This window comes from Parambassis ranga, chromosome 16 (assembly GCF_900634625.1).
Source record: "Parambassis ranga chromosome 16, fParRan2.1, whole genome shotgun sequence".
NCBI classification, from domain to species: domain Eukaryota; kingdom Metazoa; phylum Chordata; class Actinopteri; family Ambassidae; genus Parambassis; species Parambassis ranga.
Window position 1 is genome coordinate 19,327,874 of NC_041036.1, and position 26,385 is coordinate 19,354,258.

General features: G+C 43.4%; 3 protein-coding genes across 4 annotated transcripts; 1 reads left to right on the plus strand and 2 right to left on the minus strand.

Moving 5' to 3' along the window:
• Positions 1-2,059: 2,059 nt before the first annotated feature.
• Positions 2,060-3,173, minus strand: LOC114448424 (sorcin-like; the record flags this gene model as incomplete). Its single annotated transcript, XM_028425347.1, has 5 exons — positions 2,060-2,106; positions 2,419-2,532; positions 2,871-2,886; positions 2,918-2,968; positions 3,129-3,173. Coding segments are annotated over 5 exons (273 nt in total), but the record flags the coding sequence as incomplete, so codon positions are not given.
• Positions 3,174-11,303: 8,130 nt separating this feature from the next.
• LOC114448795 (oxidized low-density lipoprotein receptor 1-like) lies at positions 11,304-15,498 on the minus strand. Of its 2 annotated transcripts, none has more exons than XM_028425978.1 (6): positions 15,373-15,498; positions 14,809-14,901; positions 13,776-14,336; positions 13,434-13,585; positions 13,176-13,306; positions 11,304-13,047 (listed from the first exon to the last, which is right to left on the minus strand). In XM_028425978.1, exons 1-6 carry the CDS (start codon positions 15,443-15,445, stop codon positions 12,891-12,893), a joined length of 1,167 nt encoding a protein of 388 aa, XP_028281779.1. In that variant the 5' UTR covers positions 15,446-15,498; the 3' UTR covers positions 11,304-12,890. The 2 variants fall into 2 exon arrangements, with proteins under 2 accessions (XP_028281779.1, XP_028281778.1); XM_028425977.1 differs by having other exon boundaries at positions 13,776-14,339.
• An 8,866-nt stretch (positions 15,499-24,364) lies between these two features.
• Positions 24,365-26,115, plus strand: LOC114448278 (nuclear factor 7, brain-like). The gene has a single exon (XM_028425130.1). The coding sequence runs from the start codon at positions 24,584-24,586 to the stop codon at positions 25,967-25,969; it is 1,386 nt and encodes a 461-aa protein (XP_028280931.1). The 5' UTR covers positions 24,365-24,583; the 3' UTR covers positions 25,970-26,115.
• Positions 26,116-26,385: the final 270 nt, after the last annotated feature.

Here is a 26,385-nt window from a genome sequence, read left to right on the forward strand (position 1 = left end):
CATCAACAACAGCACAAGAACAAATATGTATATTTATTTCATATAGTAAAAATACTATAGTGGTAGTGATATTATATCCTGCAATGTGCAGGCACTTCAGTGTACTGAGGCAGATTGAGGTTCTATGTGAGATCAGGGCCGGTTCTAGACAGGCATGTATGAGGGGGCAGTCAGAAATGTGAAGGGGGCATCATGTGTACACTTCATGTTAAAGCACTTTTTTCCTCTGGTCTTATAGTGACAATACGTTCCTTGCTGAATTGGGTTGTTAGCTGTGTCCAAAGCCAGCCTGGAGAAGTGGACTGCACTTTGTCAGGCCTTTATCTTCAGACCTGTCCAACTTGTGAGTCCCACCTGAAGACTAAGCTTCTGCTGGTCTAGCACTGAGGCACGCAATCCCCCTGACCACTATAAGGTGGCGATCCCTCAGGGGAAAAACATGAACATTATGAACATTAACAATGAATAAATAAAATATCCTTAATCCAGATTTTATTAATCAACAACATAACATTTATCTGGATGGTCTCATTCTCAAAAACATGTAATCTAAGGTAAGTTCAAGTTTACAAACCTAAAAGGTCTTATGAATAAAAGTAACACTAAAATAAATAAAGCACAGCAGATAGGCTATAGATCATGTAATGTTTTCTCCTTTTTATTATTTGTTTGTTTTATTTGTATTTTTTAAAGCACTGTACTCCTGTCCACTTTACAACCACAGTCTCCTATTTCCCTTTGCAAAAACGTTCACATAAAATGGATACATTGCAGTGTCTGTGTCCTGCTAGAGCTGGAGTGGAAATTAAGTAAGCTGGCTTTGTAGAAACTGCAGTGGTGATCAAACAGAACAGTGTAGAACTACAGTGTGAGGTGGGGTTTTAGTAGGGCTCTGTCAGACAGCGGTCATTTGTCTTCAGTCTGTCACATTCAGCGGACATGGACACGTCTCTGTGCTTGTTGTAGAGCTGGGAGCATGCTCCACGAGAACAAAGAACTTTCTCCTCGCTCCCGAGGTGGCAAGAACAACAACAAAGTTCATTTCGGCGCGGAGTATTCACACTCCCTGAGATGCGTGTGTGCAGCTTCTTCTATGTCTTTCCTCTCCGTAACCACTGAGACCTGTCACTACACCGTTACGTGTTGACTCATTTGCATACGGACGCTGATTGGATGTTTACTCAGGGTGTGTGTGTGTGTGCGCTGCAGCCTGTGAATACCCAAGCGGCAACCTTCGGGGCTCAAAGTGGAAGCCCATGCGGAAGTGTCAAAACTTGTAATTCACGCTGCAACAGCTGGGGGCTGGCTCCAAAAGCGAGTAATTTCCCATAGACTCCCATGTTAAAATGGCCGACTTCACAGCAGAAATTAACAAGTTTACGGCCTGGTACAAAAAATCACTGTGGTCTCAGATGATAGGTTCTCTTCTAGTGTCAGTTGTACTTGACTTAAAATTACGCCTAATTACGGGCGTTGCCGCTTGAGTGACAGACAGTTGACGTATCACAGCGTGAGTTTCCTGCTCCCACGATCGCCCGCCCCCCTAAACCCCGCTCGTGCTCCCCCTCTTTGTCCATATTTGGAGTTTTGGTGGACGTGACGCTGTCAACATGGCGGCGGTCATCACGTCCCGGAACCTCCCACCGAGCCTCAGAACGGCTCTTCAGAAACAAACGGGTGACGTCACAGAAGCTCTGTCCATAGTCTTTACTGTCAATGGTGAATACACACAGTGGACGGACAGACACGCTAATAAAAAGTGCCCCTTCTTGTCGGATTTTTCCGCTACCGATGATCATTTTGTCAACGCGTAATATATTAAATTTGTGAGTATATTAACAGGGGGCAAGACATTTATTTGAGGGGGCACTGCCCCCTCTTGCCCCTGCCTAGAACTGGCCTCGTGTGAGATTATATTTTTTGTCAAAATATGAATTAGTCAAAAAGATGGAATGTGACAGTGACATTTGTACAACAATGATTAAAATCACAGAATTAATTACACACAATGTTAATAATAATATGAGATGATGTTAAAAGGCTGGTTTGTCCCTTTGGTTTAGTCTTCTTTTGACTCTTTCATACGCTCATGGTGACCTGAATAAACTAGGAGACAGAAATGAGTGAGTGTACCAACACATCAACAGTTTGTCACCTACTCAATCATATTTGCTCAGAAAGCATCTTGCACATTATATAAACAAAATCTCATATATATATATATATATATATATATATATATATATACTGAAATGTGGCATTGCCAGTCTGGCTTGTGTCCCTCCTTCGAAACTGATCTGAAAAACACACATTGTAACAGCCTCCTTGAGTTGAGTTTGACAATCATCAGACCTGATTTTGGGCAAACATTTTCTTTCTGTATAACCTGATTTATAGAATATTTAAATTCTAACTCACCAGTCAGAGCACGGAGTCTCACACAACAGCTAATGAAATCATCAAAGCGGATTCTTCCCCCGTTGCTGTAGCGCTTCATAATGCAGTTCATAGCCTGAGGGCTCAGATGGTAACCTGCACAGGAACACACACACACATTATCTAATGAAGTCTGTTTAATACTTAAATAGACAAACATCTGCTTTTAAAAACGTGACTCTCAGCTAGCAGGAAGATCTAGCTTTGTGAATAATATCTTGGCACTTTATTTATGTGTACCAAGCATATCAAAGCATATTTGTATCCTTGATGTTACACATTTGTGTATCAGTTTACTTTTTCATATCTCATCAGTTATGTTTTTCAATACACTGATTAAAAATTAATCTGAAACTATAAGAATGGAGCAATGATTACAGCGAGCACCAGCTACTGCAGTTTTTTTATCTATCTATCTTTTACTGTGCTCTTACCCATGGAGGCGATGGCCAGCTGCAGCTCGCAAAGGTCATCCTCAGATGCCTGACTGAGTGAGGCAGCGCTGCAGCTCATCCGCTGAGATCTGCCCATCCTGCCAAGAAAACAGAAGGAAGGAATATATGAAATACAAACAAGTACCAGCTATTGCACAAAGGTTTAAAAACACATCTCAAACTCTGAACATGCTTTTTATCAGGCTAAATTACACATATTTGGACATAATTGTTTAAATGCTTGTGTGAGTGTCTTACCTGTCCAGCAACTGCTGAAAAATATCCAAAGAGAGGATCTTGTTGATGCAATAGTCACAAAGAGAGAAACATAAGCCTTTAAGAAACTATTACACAAACAAAAGTACACTTGTGGTGATGTATCCTCCCCTGCTCTAGGTAGAGCTGCTGACTGCAGCTTTGAGCCAGTCTGTTTCCTGCTCTGTCCCTGCTGTGGTACTGAGGGCTACATTGCTTGTGAGAGGTTTGACATAAGCTTTGTTATATCCTGTGGTGAGTTAACCTGCAAGGTGAGGAGGCCCACAAAAGGAAGGCCACGAAGTATCAATCTCTAGCCCAAGACTGTAAAGCCAAGGGCTGGCAAGCATGGCTGTTCCCTGTGGAGATAGGGTGCAGGGGCTTCCTGGCTAAGTTAGCATGGAATTTACTCTCTGCTCTAGGCCTAGATGAGCAAAGTAAGAAGCAAGCTGTCCGTCGAATGGGGGAAGAGGCACAGCGTGCCTCGTGTTGGATCTGGAGTAAGAGAGAGGAGAAATGCTGGAGGCCAGGGGCAGATGGGCAGTGAGCTGGCCACTCACTGCCAGCCCACCAACTGGAGGGTGTTGTGGTTGAGGGCCGAAACACCCAGTGAAGGTTGCGTACAACCTGACTAAATCTGCTTCTGGCCAAAGCTACCTGCTAAGGGAACAGAGGATAGCACCAACAGGTGTATAAAACAAATATATCTGTAAAAATCTTAACCCACTCTGCCTCAGTAATGAACCTGTGCGTCTTACATTTCAAATAAATGTGTTAAGAATTTCCTAGGGTGCAAGTCTCCAGGTGGCGTTGTTGCAACCTTCCCTTCCGTATCCCCGTATTGTATTCGACAAAGATAAAAAAAAGTTACCTGAAATCATTACTGCACTATTATAGAAATAGAAAATTAACCAATTTCTTCAGCTGTAAAGATGGCATACCTAAGTGTAAGCTATATGTCACAAACCACACAGGGCACCAAATCAATCACACTTTTGCATTTTTTTCAGTGCTCTCACCCCTAGAGGCAGCATGAGGTGGTGTCTACAACCCACACAAGTTACTCAGGTAGTGCAGCTCATCCAGGATGGCACATCAATGAGAGCTGTGGCAAGAAGGTTTGCTGTGTCTGTCAGCACAGTGTCCAGAGCATGGAGGAGATACCAGGAGACAGGCCAGTACACCAGGAGACGTGGAGGGGGCCGTAGGAGGGCAACAACCCTGCAGCAGGACCGCTACCTCCTCCTTTGTGTAAGGAGGAACAGGAGGAGCACTGCCAGAGCCCTGCAACATGACCTGCAGGCCACTAATATGCATGTTTCTGCTCAAACTGTCAGAAACAGACTCCATGAGGGTGGTATGAGGGCCCTTGTAAAGTGAGTTTCCACTTTTATTTTGAATATGGTTCCAAATCCAGACCTCCATGGGATAATAATTTTGATTTACATTAATCATTTTTATGTTATTTTGTTCTCAACTATGTAATAAATGAAGATTGTTAACTGGAATATTTCATGATAACACAAGGATGTTTTATTTTAGTGTTCCCTTTACAAACCCTTACTAAAACAAAACAAACTAACAAAATAAAATTCAGGAACTTGGAGAACCAACAAAGACCATCAGGTAGAAACAGGCACCAATACAATCTGGCACAGACCAAGGGGAGCACAGGACTTACATAGACAAGACAACAAGACACAGGTGAACACAATCAGGGCGCGGCAGGTAATCCAAACAGGCTGGAAACACAAAGAAAAGACAAAGGCAGACAGTACTTTCAAAGTAAAACAGGAAACAGACTAAACTACAGAGAACATCACACAGTCAGAAACACATGATGACACAGGGAACACGAAGAGAAAACCCAAAGAATACAAAGATAAATCCATAAGATCATGATAACCCACACACCGATGCAAGGACACACACATCTCAGGTATGGCAGGAAAGGACTGTCACAATATTGATAAGGTAAATGTCTTTGTCACCAGCACTGAGCTTGATTACCGTATGTAGAATGATGCAAATGTTTCTGTTTCACTGTCATGGCAACGAAAGATCCTGGAATGACTATTAAAAAGTTATGTTTTATGCATGGGGAGAAGCACATCAAACAGATTTGACAGTTCTCTGTGGTTCTCTGCAGAGCAGGAGGCGGTTACATCCTTTAAAACCTTCATGTGCATCACAAAACACAAATCTAACCTTACACTGGGCAAACCGGGCTGTTTATAGAGACAGACACAGTAATTATACACACACACTCCTGTGGAGCACTCAGGAGAAAAACACATTCCTATAGAATCTGGCTTTTATCATGTCACAGGTCCTGCTGTCCTTGGTCTGAATTTATGACTATCTTGTACCATCCTCCATATCCCCAGAGAGCAGAAAAACAACTGATCTCATCTGCCACAACCTGAACTGCAGAAAACAAAGTTATATTATATGACACAAAATGAAATTAAATCTTAATACATTCAGTATAATTACTTTGATTTTCTATAAAATCTACTAACACATTAAAAGTAATAATAAATATAAAAAAATAATAATAGACACTTATAAAAATTAATACTTCATGTCCAAGGATCAATAGACATTTAGGGTTTTTCAAGCAAGCATGGGATCGCCATTCCATCGGAATACGGAACACAGAAGAGCACATCAACAACTTTGGATTCAGGGACAATTACAAAGCAGCAATCCAATCTCAGCCATGTTATAGAAACTGATTAACTCTATAAGGCCATTATGTGAGTACATGCACTGATAATATGGCTTCATTGCCACAAACTACTTTGCAAGTGGTGCCATTAGCGTTCAATGTATCTTATTGAGCACATGTCTTTTTCTACATAGGAGTATCTGGAAGACTATGGAATTGATTGGGAGGGACCAGAACTAGCAGATGAGGGAGGACGAAGGGACTGTTAATGTTCTGAAGGCACCAAGGCCTCTAAAAAAACCTTTTTTACCAACACCTTCAGGGAAGAATCAACCCCTAAGATACAGCACAAGCTTTGGAAAGGAGATTCTGTTGGGGGCTGTGTGAGATAGTTACACAGTCATAAACAGGCGGTCTTCATGGTCCAGACAAGATGGATCTATTGCAACCTAAGGCTAAGCCCACTGTGTATGAAGAACAGACCCCCTGAAGAACTGGGACCAAGCTTTTGTGTTCTTGCAGGAAACATGTACTGTCCACATTGTGGAACGAAGTATGTGCCATTGTCAAATTTCTGCATGTCGTGCAGAAAGACATTTAACTAGATTATAGTTAAGATTATAAGATTATATGCATGTCACTCATGTAACACATGGGGTACAAAAACACAACAAAACTAGTTTTTCTCTGTTTGTGTTGCTGCGTTGAATGCAGCCCCAAAAATGCCATCATTGAAGAGCGTTGAATATAGAAGGAACAAGTCAGAGGAAAGGCTGAAGTTTGCTTCAAATCAAATGATTGTGTCTAAATTTTAGATCCTGTATGTTGTTCACTCTAAAATGTCTTTGTCATTATAGGCTAATTATCAAAATATTGTCTTTAATATCGTCACGGTTATTTACATTAGTGGAAGATCATCTGTGGTTGAGTATGTCAGTTGTGTGATGTATCCTCGTGGAAGAAAAGATGTGTTTCCTGTTACTTATGAAGGGTTTTTTAAGGTATAGAAAAGAAGCATTTCTTAGCTTAATCAAGCATGATTTGTTATGAGTATTGACCACCGGGACTCAATGTGCTGTTTACTAATAGAAGAACCAAACATATGGCTTCTGGCACTAGCATAGCAATCGCTATGGTCATGGTGAAGGGTGCTGAGAGAGTACTGTACGGCAGCCATAACCCCATTCTCTGTTCCACAGTCTGTGCGAGCTGTGAGTATCTCTCTCTTGTCCCTGAAAAGAGTTTTGTATTTGCTGAAGCTTCACTCACAATCAACTGAGCTGACTGGGAAGTAGATGAAGGGCACATCTCAGCAACTCTTCGGAATCTTGCACTCAGGTCTCTCCAGTAGTTTTCAAGCTCCATATCAGTTGGGGTTCCCTGGAAAGACATTGCTGATAGGCCATCCACTTTGGATTGAGCTCTGCTGAGGGGTTAGCCATGGGCTTCAAGGTTGAAGGTTGCTTCAATCTGCTTTTTCATTGCTGGAGCCTGTCTGGGAACAAAGACCGTTGTCAGCCTGTACACATCTCTGGCTGGATGTGTGTCCCAGTGCCAACTGGCATGCCTGAATAATACTTGACAGCCTCAAACCAGCTATTCCATCTGGTACACACAGCCTCAGGAGGAACCTTGGCCTGCACACACTCCTTGTTGATGAGGAAGGCCACCCATCTTCGCTTTTTGGCAGGCTTCTTGAAGAAGACAGATCTCATCCATGTTACAAGTGAGGTAGCATCAGAGAAGTATTTGTAATGTTGCCAGGTCTCTCCCACCAGATTGAAGATATGGCAGAGGCAGGTGACATGGACACTGTTTGGCATCACTCCTTTCAGGACCTCCCTGTATGCCATTTAGACATTAGGTGGCATTATCTGTGACCACTGCAGACTGTTGCTATGGAGGGAGGCTAGTATGGCTTGGGAAGCGATTGAGTAGTTGCATCTTTCCATGAAGACAACATCCACAAGAAAGTTGTAAGGGTTTCAGTTTAGGATCCAAAAGCAGGACAAGAAGGGTGGCGTTTTGCTGTGATTTTAATATTTACAAGTGAGTGCAAAATATTGGATGTGAGGATGAGGTGGCGAGGCGCAGACAACTGGCTGGAGGAGCACAACAAATCCAGAGGTTCGTACCTGAAAACAGAGCGGAGAGCACCGTGAGTTTTCTCAAAAAGATCTCTTTCCAAAAATATAACTGATCATAGAAAATCATTCCTAAGAACCACGAGAGGAGACAATCCAGTGTCGAAGGTAAGTCGCGCTCCAGCTTTGAAGGAGGACCGACAGGAAGTGAGGTGCCATAGATCCGCCTCCAGCCAAACTCCACTGTGCTCCCACCATGGGGACCGAGAACCCCTTTCAGGAAGGAGGACCAACCAACAACCCCAAAACACAGAACACCACTACCCTCAACACATATACACAACAAAACTATTGGTTTTTAACTCCTTTGATAAAAGAAAAAACTTTAGCTTGCAGATGTAGTGTGTCTGTTTTATCATTAATGTAGATTAAAGATAATAACACTAAAATATATATTGTGTGGCTGTACTGACATGACTTTGATTTGATTATTTTATTTTGAACATGTAAATTAAAAAACTAAATAAAAAATAGGGAAAGCAAATGGACAATGTTTTCACTTCTGTTACAATTTAATAGTTTGATTTACATGTCCAGAAAGTAATCCTTTCTAATCTTATTGTATGTGCATGTCAGCCAGATTCCCCCGGAACCAGGCGTTCTACGGTCTTACTATTTTGCAGAGTGAGTGTAGTCAACGCTTACGTTCCTCCATCAGCTGATGCCGAGGCCGCCGCTGACATCATCCGCACTACGCAGACGCAGCAGCCTAATGCCTTCATGGTTATCACTGGAGATTTTTATCATGTTAACAGAACGAGACCCCGAGATACACAAACTCCTCCAGTAATGTGGTCGCTGTACCGGTCTGTTGTGGTGAAGAAGGAGCTGAGCCGGAAGACGAAGCTCTTGATTTACCGGTCAATCTACATTCCTACCCTCACCTATGGTCATGACCTCTGGGTAGTGACCGAAAGAATGAGATCACGAATACAGGCGGCCGAAATGAGTTTCCTTCGAAGGGTGGCTGGGCGCTCCCTTAGAGATAGGGTGAGAAGCTCAGTCACCGAGAGGAGCCACTGCTCCTCCACATCGAGAGGAGCCAGCTGTGGTGGCTTGGGCATATGGTCCAGATGCCTCCTGGACGCCTTCCTGGGGAGGTGTTCCGGGCATGTCCCACTGGGAGGAGGCCCCGGGTAAGACCCAGGACGCGGTGGAGAGACTATGTCTCTCAGCTGGCCTGGGAACGCCTCGGGATTCCCCCACAGGAGCTGGAGGAAGTGTCTTGTGAGAGGGAAGTCTGGGTGTATCTGCTTAGACTGCTGCCCTTGCGACTCAGAATGCTGGCTGACTTCACTCAGTATGTGGACTGCTCCTCTAGGGACAAAAAAACTCTGGACTTGCTGTATGCTAATGCACAGGATGCCTGGGTCCACAAGGAGTGTGAGGAGGTGGACACAGGAGGCTGCAGGACTGCTTTGAGTGCACAGGCTGGGATGCACTCTGCCAGCCTCATGAGGAGGACATCAATGGTATGATGGACTGCATCACAGAATACATCAAATTCTGTGAGGACACCGTTATGCCCACCTGGATGGTTTAAAGATTAAGAAACCTTTATTAGTCCCACAATGGGGAAATTGCATTTTTTCAACGGCATACAGACAGCAAGGGATAAGTTACATACATTATAAAATAGACTACCAACAAAAAGATATATACATTATAAAATTTACATATTAACAGTTATTGCACAGGTGAGAGGAGGTAGAAGTGGTTTATAAGAAAACTGTACATAGTGCATCAAAAACTAAATAAATAATTTATTGTACACTGTGGTGTGTGAATATTCCACCTATCAGAAGTGTTTATTATACAGTCTGACAGCAGCAGGAAGGAAAGACCTTCTGTATCTCTCCTTCACACACCGAGGGCGGAGCAGTCTGCCACTGAAGCTGCTCTGCAGTGCAGACAGGGTGTCCTGCAGGGGGTGGGACTCATTGTCCAGCATGGATGTCAGTTTTGCCAGGACCCTCCTGTCACCCACCTCCTGCACTGAGTCCAGAGAGCAGCCCAGGACAGAGCTGGACTTCCTGATGACTCTGTCCAGCTTCTTCCTCTCCCTCTCAGTGATGCTGCTGTTCCAGCAGACCACACCGTACAGAATGACTCTATGTCACCACAGAGTCATAAATAGTCTTCAGGAGTGCCCCTTTCACTCCAAAAGACCGCAGTCTCCTCAGCAGGTAGAGCCTGCTCTGGCCCTTCCTGTACAGTGCAATGTGTTGTGAGTCCAGTCCAGTTTGTTTTGAGGTGAACACCCAGGTATTTGTAAGAGTCCACCTGCTCAATGTCCATGAGCCGCTTCATGCATTGTTGCGCTGGATGTTGTTGTAAAAGCAGAAACACTGCAGGGACACAGTACCATACTATACAAGTGTGTAGAGAGAAGTTTTGTACAAAAATAAAAGTGAAGAATAGCAAAAAGTAGGAAAAAAAAGAGACCGTAAGCAGGAGCCGTTGCAAGCAGCAGTCGGTCTCCACCAGTGCCGGAAGTTTGCCGTTTTCCTAACAACAAGCCATGGATCACCAGTGACCTGAAGACTCTACTCAACAAGAAGAAGAGTTGAGCTGCGGAGGGTGCAACACCAACTGAGAGACAAGCTGAGGGAGAATATATGCGGCCAATTATGCAGAAATTTTTAAAGGTCTTAAAATTTAATGAACCAAACTATATATTTCACTTTTAAGTCACTATTGGTGTTCATCACTTCTATTTACATCAGTTTTACTTGTATACATGCATTATTACACATCTAGAGGTTATAATAGATGTATAAAGCAGATAGGCCACGCCCACCTAATGCTAAGCTAATACCTCGACAAATATGCAGGCTCATAACTTCGCAATGGACGGGTTGATTACGGTGATTGACACCTTTATCAAAAGGTCAGAACCAATAGATTTGACAGGTAGTAGTAATATACCCCTATTGGATCTGTGCACTTGGTACATGCCATGCTAAAATTTAAAGGCTTGGAAAATAAGCCCTAAGGAAATGAACGTTAGTGGACTCAAAACCAGTGTGACTGCAAGAGCTAAATGTTGGAACACGTTAAAAAATGGTTACCTAGAATTTTACTTCCATGAGACTACCACTAGGGAAAACAAGAGAATTTCTGAATTTTAAAAATATTTATTTTGTATGCAGGTTCAGCTTCAAGCAAAGCAACAGCTCGTAAAATCAAATTGAGTAATTCCCGAAATCTGAATAAATGCAAACAAATAAATCAGTAAAATCATCAAAAAAGTACTCAAATTAAAATGTATTTTAAATCATCATGATACAGATAAAAATCATCATCATTTCTCAATAAAATCGATTCTGCATAAAATCATTCAAATAAGATACTCATGAGCTGGCTGGGGGATGAGGGGTAAAAAAGTCCAATTCTGTTCGAAAATCCTTTTGGAGAATTGAGTGTGCCACGGGCCCAGAGCAGCCACACCCGATCAGTCACTGCCGTGGCGAAGTCGGTTCGCGGACCTGTAAGTCCGCACTTCCCCAAAGTCCAAGATGTCTTCTTCTTCTTTTCTCGACTCAGTACAAAGTCCAAGAAGTGCTAAGTGCTAAGAAGTGTCCAACTTCGCCTGCTAAGCAGGGGGAATACAGACAAAACTTTTAAAGCCAAAATAGCACTGCAGAGGGGTTGGCTCAGTCTGCACGCAGCACAGTCCTCGTCCGGTGTAGAAATCCAAGGTTAAGCCCTTTTACTCAAACTTTTATAGTCCTTGGTGCAAAGACAACCTATTTTCCAAACATCATCATACTGCGGATGTTTCTTGACCAATTGAACAATATTTTGTCCCACTGCAAATGTCCTATCACATACTCTTGCATTATTCATTAATTTATTCTTTCCAACTTTCCATTGAACATTAATCTGGTCACGTAGACCTAAGTTTCAACTCCCCATTTAGTAACTCCTCAGCCAGATGTTACCTTTGAAACAGACGATTATATAAACCTTTTTAAAGATTAACAGAACAGATATAACATGGTTTAGATTGTTATAAAAACTGTAAAAGATTAAAAGTACATATCACACCATTTCAACTCCACTTGACAAGAAGGGGAGATTTCTTTGCCAAATATGGAGAATTATTATAAAGCAGCACAGGTGAGAAACTTAATTTACTAGTGCAACCCAAATTACATTGCTAAATGGAAGAACTTAGAAATATCCTAGTTAGATATAACCTATCAATAGGAGATAAGAATATGTACCGTACTGGACCTTCAGAGAAATCACTACATACCGTCTTATTTCCAATAAAGAAGGATGACGATAGCTTTCATAAACTGAAAGATAAATATGACCTAGAAAAGCAGGATTTCTTTAGGTACCTACATGTTAGAGCCCAGTTTAATGGTGATATAAAAACAGGAAAAGGTTACACATATCTAATTATCATACTGATAGACTTACTTACATTACATTAATAGAAAATTGATCACTAGATTTTATTGGTGCCCACAGTCACCACATTTGATGTTAAATCCAAATAAGGAAGCAAAAATACCAATTTTAGAAAAAGAATGAAGGAAGATTTGGACATCACAAGCATGAACATGAAAAATATAGATTTTTCATTACACCAAAAATAAAGAAAACTCCTGGGACTGCCCAGTCATTCGACCATACTGGTTAGAAGTAGTAGAAAACATCAATTCAGTAATGGGCTGCAGATTCAAGCATGATTTTTTAAGCAGTATCGGGTGTACAGAAATAGAAGGAAATCATTTGTATAGAAACTCATCAGATAGATACTAACAAAAAGACAGTTACTAGCAGATTCATACTAGGTCCTTTTACATTTCTTCTTCTTCTTTACTATTTTTTTTACTGTTTTCAGAATCAGACTTCTTTCAGTGGTTCAACTTTCACAGGTCAGCAAAACCAAAAATGCCAGAGATAAAAAAGTAGCTGACTGTGAATTGTATGCATTTATTTAAGTCTAAAGGGACTGCTCTGCAACTCTTTCTCACACACCCAATAGTGTAGAGCTTGACAGTTGTCTGGGATCAAGCCATTGTGTACAGGTGTATGGAGATATATGCACCAGGCAAATGAACCAGGCAAATGAGATATCTGAAATATCTCCCTAGAAAAGGAAGATAACAGGTTTGGTTATTTTTCTCATAAATGTATGAGTGTAATTTGATTTCATTTTTAAATACGGCTTCCATATGCCAACGCCTTTTGAGAAAAATACAAATCTAAAGTGCTTACGGGTTGTTGAACCAACTTCCATCCACCCATTTCCATATCCATGAGTAGGTATCAGGGTCATAGTGACTACTCACGCCGAGCCACATTGTGACACCACTGAAGTCAAAAGACCCAATGGTTCTGATGTTGCTCTATTGGGAAGGAAGTGTGGTTGAAAGCTTTATCTGTTTTAGTCACATGTCATTCAAGCACGTCAGAACAAGGCAAGACAAGATGGCTTAAAAAGACAATGTGCAGGGAAATAAACATCACAAATACCTCTTCCTGTTGACCATTAATAATCACCAAATGAGCACCTTTACTCTCACAGTCTTGTTTGGCAAAGTACCAGGTGTTTTCATGAGAGGAAACCTGGTAACAGCTCAACTGGAATCTCACCCATCCTTGGGGACAACCTTGGGCATTTGGTGCTGCAAGGAAATGGACACAATGTCATAATGGCCAAAAGAAGGGATACATGTACAACAACACAAAAGATGAGAGGACTGATTTACTGGTTAAATATACATTATAAGGGTTTGTAGTTATAACTTTTTTGGACACATATATTTAAACATTTTAGTCTGAGATAAAGTATGTACAATATGCAGAGGGACTTACCTGTGTTTTGTGCTCTGAGTTCCTGTATCTGAAGCTGTTGGTTGGTGTTAATACCTTGAAGTTCTTTCTTGTCCTTTTCCAGTTGATCTTTATCTTGATGCAACTGGTTTTTCTCTTGAACCAGCATCTCTTTTTCACGATTCAGCTGCTCTTTTTCTTGAACCAGTGTCGATTTTTCACGTTTCAGCTGCTCTTTTTCTTGAACCAGTGTCGCTTTTTCACGATTCAGCTGCTCTTTTTCTTGAACCAGCGTCTCTTTTTCACGTTTCAGCTGCTCTTTTTCTTGAACCAGCGTCGCTTTTTCACGTTTCAGCTGCTCTTTTTCTTGAACCAGCGTCGCTTTTTCACGTTTCAGCTGCTCTTTTTCTTGAACCAGTGTCGCTTTTTCACGATTCAGCTGCTGTTGTATTTCATTCAGTTGGCTGTTCATTTGAAGCAGTAGATTTTTATCTTGATTGAGCTGATTGGTTTCTTGGATCAGTTCGTCTCGCTCCATGATCAGGTTGCTGATATCATCAGATGACATCATGGTCACATTGCTAGGTATTTTGTTTGAAATCCCTGCTAGAAACACAACAATAATATTAATAATAATATTAATAATAATAATTATAAATACCTACTCTAAATCTGTTCAGAATGATCTCAGTGAATACTGCAACAATGAGTTCAGAATAATCCCAATGATGCAGTTAAAATAGCGGACATTAAAGAAACTGTTTACACGACTGTTTAATTCCTACTTTAATTCATGGGTCTGCCATTTTGTGGAGTAAAAGAGCCACTCGGCTGACAGAAGCAGTGCGACTCTACGCATGTGCAGATTGTGCATATGTCTCTGATGAGACTCGACAGTGACAGCTGATGGCAACACTTGAGTCTGATTTATGCAGAATCTCCTGTGTAAAGTGAGTCAGTGAGGGTGAACAGGAATAATCAGCTCTACTATATATAGCCATATGAAAAGGGATTAAGTTCGAGAATCTGCATAACTTCCTGTTATTTTTGCTGTAATGTGGAAATCATTACTCACCAGCTTGCAGTCGTAGAGAAACATTGAGGGCAGCCTGTATGATGCAGAGCAGGCCAAAACTCACTCCTACTAACATGAAGATTTTGGATCCTCCTTAAAACAGAGAAAAACATTAAGATTATTCCATTTAACATCAAACTAATAATGTATTTGCTTGTCTTTTATTTGCTGTATTTAATCAGTTTACAACACAGAGTTGTTGTGTCACAAAAGAGGAAGTTGAGAAGTATTTTTAGATTTCTTTGGAAACTCCTGAGACTCACTGATGTTACATTTTCCCACAGTAGCATTACTATTATTGTTATTGTTATTTTTATAACAATGTGAATTAAGTTGACAAGATTTAGAACGGACAAGAAATGAGGAAGAAATAAGTAAACTATAAAAAAAACATGAAAAATCATGTATGTCATACACACATAAGATTTGTTAATTTTTCGTTTGACGCACAAACACACAAACACACACACACACACTGCTGACAGATTCCATTTTTGTATATTTCCATTACCAGTCATTATTGTATAAGTCTACAAAATGTTATTGTATTGTATGTATTCTGACCTGATGGAACATTTTCTTTCTTCGTCTCTCCTCTTCCATTATCACCTGTGTTGACATAGTGAACATTCTCCATCCTTCTTACACTTGATGGTCTTGATCCAGTGCTGGCAAAACCTACTGGGTCCCTAAGTGTTGTCTTCAGTTCCCTTTTTCATCATTACCAATTTATACCAGCAGATTATGATGCAATGCAGCAGAGATGCTGTCACCATCCTGAGAGAGAGAAAAAAAAACGTTAAAGAATCAAGCAGGTACTTTCCAAATCGGCAGCCATAGTGGGGTGAAATTATAGTGCCCCAGTGCTCTCCTTCTCTATTTAGGTACAGAGGACAGAAGCATTAACTTACACCTGCTTTGAGAGAGCTGTGTGCAATTACACACATGGCACTGGAGATCAGGGGCTAACCTCACTGTTTATAACATAGTTTAGAAAACACAGTGTACTGGACTTACAGGAGAATATTTAACATCTTTATTTTGGAAAACAAATCTATTTTTAAAAAGCTGTATACAATTAAAGGTAGGGTAGGAGATTTCCTTCTGATGCACTTTTTATTTTTAGTGTAACTTCTCTTTACAATCCGATAGCAACGAATTAGTTCAGCAGTTCAAATCCGTTGAAACACAGGACAAACTGACAAAAACAAAGGGCACAGGCATGTGCAGAAATTCACAAAAGGGCACTTTGGGCATCAAAGGTATGCCCAAAGTTCCCTTTTGTGAATTTCCTATCCTTATATCCTAATTGCATGTGACAGTCACTCTGTGTGGTCCTAAATAATAGTAAGCGCAGCAGATGTTATGGCATATAGGGCAAGCCAGGAGTGAAAGACAGGGAGCGGGTTTCCTTCTATATTGATCCCTGCCTTTGTGTTTCAGTCACTTCTTTTGAACTGCTTGTGTGTGCTGATCAACACAAGCAGACAAATCAGCACAGATTCATTGTGAACTAAGTTAGCTGTCGTGCAACTCTTTGCAGCTTTTTTGGAGGCTTTGAGTAATCTGTTTCTAATCTGTTTAATCTGATCTGTGTTGTGAAGTCTGTCTCTAAAATCTGACAGTCCAGCTGATGGTCTCTTTGGGAATACAGTGAAACAGAAATGTGTTTTTGTGGTAAAGTCATGGTGGCACAGAGGTTAAAGAGTAACAGAAGTAAACATATTTTGTTATAATAATCTGTTAGTGTAGTGCCACCATGAGGCTGACAGAAATGTTTTGTTTTCAGTTTGTTTTGTATTTGTCATCATTGCTTGAAATAAATAAGGAGTTATTATTGAATCTCTCAGTAATAGTTGTTGAGTTAACCCTTTACGTCTGTTGGTAAAATAGCTGTTGAAATCCACCAGAATGCAGGAAATGGCTTCTACTTTATTAAAAATTTGGAGGAGTGAGCGTCTGAAAATAAAGGTATGTTACATTATGTTCCCCTCCACCTTACTGTGGTGGAGGGGTTTGAGTGCCCAGATGATCCTAGGAGCTATGTTGTCGGGGGCTTAATGCCCCCAGCAGGGTCTCCCAAGGCAAACAGGTCCTGGGTGATGGGCCAGACTAAGAGCGGTCCAAAAACCCCCTTATGAGGCAAACAAAATCAAGGACCGTGACGTCGCCCGGTATGGCGCAGCCGGGGCCCCACCCTGGAGCCAGGCCCGGGGTTGGGGCTCGAATGCGAGCGCCTGGTGGCCGGGCCTTTCCCCACGGGGCCCGGCCGGGCTTAGCCCGAAGGAGCGACGTGGGGCCGACCTCCCATGGGCCCACCACCGGTGGGAGGAACCGTAAGGGGCCGGTGCAGAGTGGATTGGGTGGCAGTCGAAGGCGGGGGCCTCGGCGACCTGATCACCGGACACAGAAACTGGCTCTGGGGACATGGAATGTCACCTCGCTGGGGGGGAAGGAGCCTGAGCTTGTGCGGGAGGCCGAGCGGTACCGACTAGATATAGTCGGGCTCGCCTCCACGCACAGCTTGGGTTCTGGAACTCAACTCCTTGAGAGGGGTTGGACTCTCTTCTATTCTGGAGTTGCCCATGGTGAGAGGCGGCGGGCTGGTGTGGGCTTGCTTATAGCCCCACAGCTTAGCTGCCATGTGTTGGAGTTTTCCCCAGTATGTGAGAGGGTCGCCTCCCTGCGCCTCCGGGTTGGGGAGAGGTCTCTCACTGTGGTTTCGGCGTATGCGCCGAACAGCAGTGTAGAGTACTTGACCTTCTTACAGTCTCTGGGAGGGGTGCTGGATGGCACCCCAACCGGGGACTCTGTCATCTTGCTGGGAGACTTCAACGCCCACGTGGGCAGTGACAGTAACACCTGGAGAGGCGTGATTGGGAGGAACGGCCTCCCCGATCTGAACCCGGGTGGTGTTTTGTTATTGGACTTCTGTGCTGGGCATGGTTTGTCCATAACGAACACCATGTTCGAGCACAAGGTTGTCCATCGGTGCACCTGGCACCAGGACACCCTAGGCCGGAGGTCGATGATCGATTTTGTAATCGTGTCAGCCGACCTTCGACCTTGTGTTTTGGACACTCGGGTGAAGAGAGGGGCTGAGCTGTCAACTGATCACTACCTGGTGGTGAGTTGGATCCGTTGGCGGGGGAAGAGGCTGGACGGGCCCGGCAGGCCCAAACGTACTGTGCGGGTCTGCTGGGAGCGTTTGGCCGAACCCTCCGCTAGGGAGATCTTCAACTCCCACCTCCGGGAGAGCTTCACCCAGATTCCGAGGGAGGCTGGAGACATTGAGTCGGAGTGGACTATGTTTTCCACCTCCATTGTCGATGCAGCAGCCCGAAGCTGCGGCCGCAAGGCCTCTGGTGCCTGTCGTGGCGGCAATCCCCGGACCCGGTGGTGGACACCGGAGGTCAGGGATGCCGTCAAGCTGAAGAAGGAGTCCTATCGGGCCTGGTTGGCTTGTGGGACTCCTGAAGCAGCTGATAGGTATCGGCAGGCCAAGCGTGCTGCAGCGAGGGCAGTTGTAGAGGCAAAAACTCGGGCCTGGGAGGAGTTCGGGGAGGCCATGGAGGAGGACTATCGGTCAGCCTCAAAGAGATTCTGGCAAACCGTCCGGCGCCTCAGGAGGGGGAAGCAGTACTCTGCCAACACTGTATTCAGTGGAGGTGGGGAGCTGTTGACCTCGACTGAGGGGGTGGTTGGACGGTGGAAAGAGTACTTTGAGGGCCTCCTCAATCCCACCAACACGCCTTCCATTATGGAAGCGGAGGCTGATGACTCAGTGGTGGACTCGTTCATCACCTGTGCTGAAGTTGCCGAGGTAGTCAAAAAGCTCCCCGGCGGCAAGGCACCGGGGGTGGATGAGATTCGCCCTGGGTATCTTAAGTCTCTGGATGTTGTGGGGCTGTCTTGGTTGACACGCCTCTGCAACATCGCGTGGCAATCGGGGGCAGTGCCGCTGGACTGGCAGACCGGGGTGGTGGTCCCTCTTTTTAAAAAGGGGGACCGGAGGGTGTGCTCCAACTACAGGGGGATCACACTCCTCAGCCTCCCTGGGAAAGTCTACGCCAGGGTACTGGAGAGGAGAATTAGGCCTATAGTCGAACCTCGGATTAAGGAGGAGCAATGTGGTTTTCGTCCTGGCCGCGGAACACTGGACCAGCTCTATACCCTCCGCAGGGTGCTGGAGGGTTCATGGGAGTTCGCCCAACCAGTCCACATGTGTTTTGTGGACTTGGAGAAGGCGTTCGACCGTGTCCCTCGCGGCATCTTGTGGGAGGTGCTCTGGGAGTATGGGGTCCGTGGCCCTCTGTTGAGGGCCGTTAGGTCCCTGTATGGCCGGAGCAGGAGTTTGGTTCGTATTGCCGGCAGTAAGTCAGACCTGTTCCCAGTGCATGTTGGACTCCGGCAGGGCTGCCCTTTGTCACCGGTTCTGTTCATAATTTTTATGGACAGAATTTCTAGGCGCAGTGAGGGACCGGAGGGGATCTGGTTCGGGAACCATAGGATTTCATCTCTGCTTTTTGCAGATGATGTTGTCCTGTTGGCTTCATCGAGCCGGGACCTCCAGTGTGCACTGGGACGGTTTGCAGCCGAGTGTGAAGCGGCTGGGATGAGAATCAGCACCTCCAAGTCTGAGGCCATGGTTCTCGACCGGAAAAAGGTAGTCTGTCCTCTCTGGGTCGGAGGAGAGCTCCTGCCCCAAGTGGAGGAGTTTGTGTATCTCGGGGTCTCGTTCACGAGTGAGGGGAAAATGGAGCGGGAGATTGACAGACGGATCGGTGCAGCTTCCGCAGTAATGCGGTCGCTGTACCGGTCTGTTGTGGTGAAGAAGGAGCTGAGCCGGAAGGCGAGGCTCTCGATTTACCGGTCAATCTACGTTCCTACCCTCACCTATGGTCATGAGCTTTGGGTAGTGACCGAAAGAATGAGATCGCGAATACAGGCGGCCGAAATGAGTTTCCTTCGAAGGGTGGCTGGGCGCTCCCTTAGAGATAGGGTGAGAAGCTCAGTCACCCGAGAGGAGCTCGGAGTAGAGCCGCTGCTCCTCCACATCGAGAGGAGCCAGCTGAGGTGGCTCGGGCATCTGGTTCGGATGCCTCCTGGACGCCTCCCTGGGGAGGTGTTCCGGGCATGTCCCACTGGGAGGAGGCCCCGGGGAAGACCCAGGACGCGGTGGAGAGACTATGTCTCTCGGCTGGCCTGGGAACGCCTCGGTGTCTGGTGAGAGGGAAGTTTGGGTGTCCCTGCTTAGACTGCTGCCCCCGCGACCCGGCCCCGGATAAGCGGTAGAAGATGGATGGATGGATGGATTATGTTAGGATGGCCGTGTAGAGGCTTGACTTTACAAGTAGGAGGCTTGAGACAGAGGTGGAGGTGCAGTCTACATTGATATTTATTTTAGCAGGCACAGTACAAACATCAAAAAATGTACCCACATGCTGGGAACCACAGGCAGCATGTGGTCCTGACAGCACAACAAAACAATACACCCCCCTAAATAGCTGCTGCCACACCTGGAGCCCTTGCCCATCCCCTGATAGGTGATCTCCTTCTCCCTCCATTTTACAATTACCCAACTATGCACCTTACCCATTAGCTGACTAAGATCAAGGCGAGGAAAGCTACAGGTCCGAACGGCATCAGTGCCAGGCTCCTGAAGTCCTGTTCTGAACAGCTGTGTGGGATCTTTGAGCACATGTTCAACCTAAGCCTGAGGTTGGCAAAGGTACCACTACTGTGGAAAACATCATGTGTGTTGCTGGTGCCAAAGATTTCCCAGTGCTTTCCTCACTTCACTGGCTACTGGTGAAGCACAGAATTGATTTTAAGATTCTTTTATTCGTTTTTAAGTGCTTGCATGGGCTGGCCCCGGACTACTTATCAGACCTCCTGGTATTGCATTGGCCCTCCAGAGCTCTTAGGTCTGCTAACCAAATGGCTCCGGAGGTCCCCCGATCTCTTTTAAAAACTAGAGGTGACCGGGCCTTCTCAGTCGTGGCTCCCACTCAGTGGAACGCTCTGCCTCTAGCTGTGCGGTCGGCAAATGGCCTCACCACTTTTAAATCTCTACTTAAGACTTACTTATTCACCTTGGCCTTTGCGTGAGTATTGGCAGCTCTTTGGGATTTTATGTTTCATGATTGTATCTGTGTTTTATTGTGTTTTACTGCAGTTTATTTCTTTTATGTATTCTATCAGTTTGAGTTTATTTTATGTATTTTAATGTTAAGCACTTTGGTGGGCAACGCCCTTATAAATGTGCTATATAAATAAAACTGACATTGACATTGACATTGTATGGAGTGGTCTGCTGGAGCAGCAGCACCTCAGCAGCAGACAGGAAGAGACTGAACAGACTGATAAAGAAGGCCAGCTCTGTTCTGGGGAGCCCACTTGATCCTGTGGAGGAGGTGGGAGATCAGAGTATGCTGGCAAAGCTATCCTCCCTGATGGAGAACACCACCCACCACATGCACAGCACTGTCACATCACTGAGCAGCTCCTTCAGTGACAGGCTGCTCCATCCATGCTGTGTGAAGGAGCTCTACCGCAGGTCCTTCCTACCTGCTGCCGTCAGACTGTACAATCAGGCCTGCTCACAGTAGCACATGTGTATATGTGTGTATATATATCCACTCCTAGCTAAGACCACACTACTTCCTGTATAATAACTTGGTCATGCAATACAATAACTTTATTTTTTTGCAGCTGTTATTTATATAATGTAATTTGTTATCTTTTCCATACCAGATCGTAATGTGCATAATAATAAAAAATAACAGTTCAGTACTGTCACTTTATTCTGTTATTATTCTGTTAGTCACTTTATTCTGTTAATTAATCAAACATTAATTCACCTTGTGTTCATTTTGACCATACCAGATCATCATGTGCACTAACAGTTTAGTACTCAAGTCACTTTATTCTGGTATTTAATCAAGCATTCATTCACCTTGTGTTCATTCTATTTATCTATTTTTCTATATATTTTTTCTTCTTACATGTGCTGTTGCTGCTGTAACAGTGTGAATTTCCCCTGCGGGGGAATGATAAAGGATTATCTTATCTTATCTTACACCAAATACAATGCAATACATATGTGCAATAAATAAATGGAATTCCTTTTTATTATGTTAAAAGCTAGTTTAAAACTCATAATTATAATTGTCACTCAATCAACAAATACACTCCCCCCTGCACCTATTTCCTGACACATTAGCACTTAAAACATTCAATTCACATTAACCCTCACACAGTCCAATCATTGTATAGTTAATTTAGCAATCTGTTTTTGTGTCTTACAGGTAATGCCTACAGCCAGAGAAAAGTCAAACAATTCAATAATAATAAACAATTATTCTATGTTACGGCGTGCTGTGATTTTATTTTATCGATCATCATACTGCAACTACACAAACAAAATCATGTTCCCTACATGTTAAAGGTGAACCAACGATCAGCTAGCAGACACTGCTAGTAGTAATGAAGAGGCCCTTCATTACAGATTATATCATCTGAAATTGCACAATAAGCTTCTAGGCCAGCTTATATCCTTGTACCGTCTGAAAGTGATGCTATGTGGTTGGGTTATTCCTTGTCTGTGGTCAGCACCTGCAGAACCTCTCCTTTATAGGGCTTGTCTTGATAACTGCCTCATTTCCACCTGTTGTCTGTTCCATTTGCACAACAGCAGCTGAAACTGATTCACAGTCAGTGTTGATCCTAACTGGACAGGCTGGTTTCACAGAAGTGTGACTGACATGGAGTTACATTGCGGAATGTTCATGTGATGTCATCGTCAAAATGACAGAAGTAAAAAACTAAACCAGGTTACTGTCTCTTTAACCTGCTCTCACACCTGCAGCTTCATTCAAAGAGGGATATTTTTTCACAATTTCAAAGGAAAATCTATTGGCTTTCTTGTGTTGTGGCTCAAAGCTGAAACCTTTTTGGTTTAGGAACATGTGTTCAGAACAAAGTCCCTTGCACTGCCTCATAGAGTTCCAATTAACTGACAAGGATTTTCCAAGAAAATCTCACACTTTTCTAACGCGCTCCGGTCTCCACATCTTTTACATCAGTAATATAAAAATTGTACACTTGTAATAGCAAAGCTTTGCTATTCATACAGTTTTGGATTTTTTTTCGTATGTTTCCATTTTGTTCCACTTCCAGGTTCCTGTAAGCGGTTGTTTGGGAGGTTGCAAACCCGGACATCTGCATTATAACTGCCCCGAGAGGGAGAGAGGGGCTGCAGGAAGGGATGCACACGTTGCCACCGACACACACAGGCACACACAGAGGAGCTTTAACTGCTCAATTATCAAATGATGTAACATGGACTTTGAAAACAAGTCCCAGGAGTCAAACAGGAGTTAACAGTAGGACATTGACCAATGTCAGTCTATAAAAAATTAAAAGTTGTTTTTTAAATGTCCTCATTTGAACATTAAAATGATTCACCACCAGGCTTTTCAGGTTCAGATACAACTTCAGCTGATTGCCAAATCAGAAAATGTTTTATCTCCTATATTATACATTTTAACATGAACATTATTTAACTTCTTTTCAGCTTCAGATACAGTGCCTTCTATTAAACTTTAATATAGAAAACTTCTTCAACAATTCACCTCCAGCTTTTTCAACAGCTCAGATTTCAGCAATTTAGAGCAAATACTTTCACAATACAGTTTGTTCTTCCTCTAAAAATGCTTTTTCAGTTATTATTTTTTGTTTTAACTTGAAAGCATGCAATGAATTGGTTGTAAAGAGAATATTAGGTAATGTAGCACCAGCTTTAATCGCTCTGGCTCCTGATATTGTTTTGATAACACTTTAGTTCCCTAAATTCCATTTACATTATTGCTGCCTTTTAAGAATTTTAAATTCATATAAAACACTCAATATGAACCTTAACCCCCAAACAACTATAACTGATACCCATAATAATGATGCAGATTTTATAGGAGCCTTTAATTGCCTTAATGCAGGGGATCACTGTCCCTTACTTGCAGCAAAATAAGAGTTTGAAAGGTAAAAAATATAGTAGAAATTATTTTATTCACAAAAACAAACTATATGTGCCAAGAAGTTAATATTAAGGTGCAGCATCTTCGTAAAACACTGAGATTCAGTTTTACTGCACCAGACTGACGTCTAGCAGACACATACAGCAGGTATAACTTTGTAAAACAATCAAATGGCCTGAAACAGTACATAGCTTCAGTCAACTGGTCCCTGCAGTAGAAAGCCAAAAATGTTGCTGATTGACAGGAGATCAAACTAACAAACTTATTTCATTCATGAAAATGTGAATTAATTTGAGTACAGAGTGGAGATTCCTCAAACTGTTTTTAAAGTACACATCGGAGTACAACATGGATCGTGCAGATTCCTCAGCTGACACACCAGACCAACCAGTCAGACTGGAATGAACTATGTCGAAACCTGCACGGAGAAAAACATGTATATCCTCTGCATTCCTCTGACAAAGCCTCACCCCTTCAACTGAAAAATCAGGAAACAAGATTTTATTCCACATCACAGAGGAGAGCTGGACACATGCTGAGAGACAAGACGAAAACACTTGACCACAAGACAAAATATTTGCAGCAGTGGGGACAGGAGGGGACTCTGGGAACTCTGAGACTACTGACACTGGAAGCTGCTGTCTGAGCTGAGGACAGTGTGGAAGTGTAACTTTCTGAAGGAGAATAACACAGAGACTGGTTTCCTGGTTGCTGGTCTGCTGCTGTGATAAACAGAATAAATGGCTTCCAGATCAGAGGAGGATCTCTGCTGTCCCATCTGTCAGGACATCTTCAGACTTCCTGTTTTTTTGTCATGTAGCCACAGCTTCTGTGAAGATTGTCTGCAGAGCTGGTGGAGAGAAAAGCCAACACATGAGTGTCCAGTGTGTAAGAGGAGATCTTCGAAGTCTAAACCTCCTGTAAACTTAGTTCTGAAGAATCTGTGTGAGAGCTTCTTACAACAGAGCGATCAAAAACCTTCAGAGGCTCTCTGCAGTCTGCACTCTGAGAAAGTCAAACTCTTCTGTCTGGACGATCAGCAGCCAGTGTGTCTTGTCTGCAGAGATTCAGAAAAACACTCCAAGCACAGATTCAGACCCATCGATGAAGCTGCACAACAACACAGGAAGGAACTTGAGGAAACTCTGCAGCCCTTAAAGGAGTGGTTAAAGGTTTGTGAAGAAGCTAAAGAGAAGTTTGATCAAACAACAGAACACATTAAGGCCCAGGCCCGACACACAGAGAGGCAGATTAAGGAGCAGTTTGAGAAGCTCCACCGGTTTCTAGCAGAAGAAGAGGAGGCCAGGATGGCTGCACTCAGGGAGGAAGAGGAGCAGAAGAGGAGGCTGATGAAGAAGAAGGTGGAGGCTCTGAGCAGAGAGATAGCAGCTCTTTCAGACACAGTCAGAGCCACAGAAGAGGACCTGAGAGTGAAAGATGTCTCATTCCTGCACAACTACAAGGCTGCAGTGGAAAGAGTCCAGCACTGCCCCCTGTTGGAGGATCCACAGCTGTCCTCAGGAGCTCTGATAGACCAGGCCAAACACCTGGGCAACTTGACCTTCAACATCTGGAACAAGATGAAGGATATGGTCTCCTACACTCCTCTGATCCTGGACCCAAACGCTGCTCATCCAGACCTCATCCTGTCTGAGGATCTGACCATCGTGAAAGGAGGACAGACACAGAAGCTTCCTGATAATCCAGAGAGGTTTGATCATTACTCATCTGTCCTAAATTCTGAGGGCTTTAACTCAGGGACTCACAGTTGGGAGGTCCATGTTGGAGACAGCACACACTGGGAACTTGGTGTGTCAGCAGAGTCTATGAGGAAGGGGAAAAAACTGTCTGGATTGTGGGCAATATGGTTCGATACAGGTAAATACGGAGCACGGTCAGGAGCTTCAGGCACTATCCTCCCCATCCAGAAGAAGCTGAAAAGGATCGGGGTGACCCTGGACTGGAACAGAGGAAGGCTGGTATTCTCTGATCCTGATACTAACACATGCATACACACCTTCACACACACTTTCACTGAGAGGATGTTTGCACACATTCACACTACGGATAATTCTACTCTGAAGATTTTACCAGTGAAAGTCTCTGTGAGTGTAGATCAATTCTGAACATGAGACTCTGAATCTATTTCAGCTACAATGCTAATGTTGATATGTTTAGTTTTTTGTCATGTTTCAAAATAAAAGTAGAATAGAATAAAATTACTTTATTCATCCCAGGCTGGGAAATGTCACAGCTTGGAATGTCACAATAACTGGACCTAAAAACTACTTTGGCTGTTTAGAAAATTTCTTAAAAGTTCAGACCTAACAATAAACTAGTGTTATCAACAAACTGTAAGTTTTTTGTCTTATTTTGAAATGAAAAAATTGACTGTTTAGATATTGTTTTAAAAGTCCTAACAATGAACTAGTGTTATCAACAAACTGTAAGGACGTAACATGTATTGAATCTAAAATTGCCCCCTACTCACCATATTTGTCATGCTGTAGTGCTGTGTAATCTTGCAGTTATAATTTTTAGA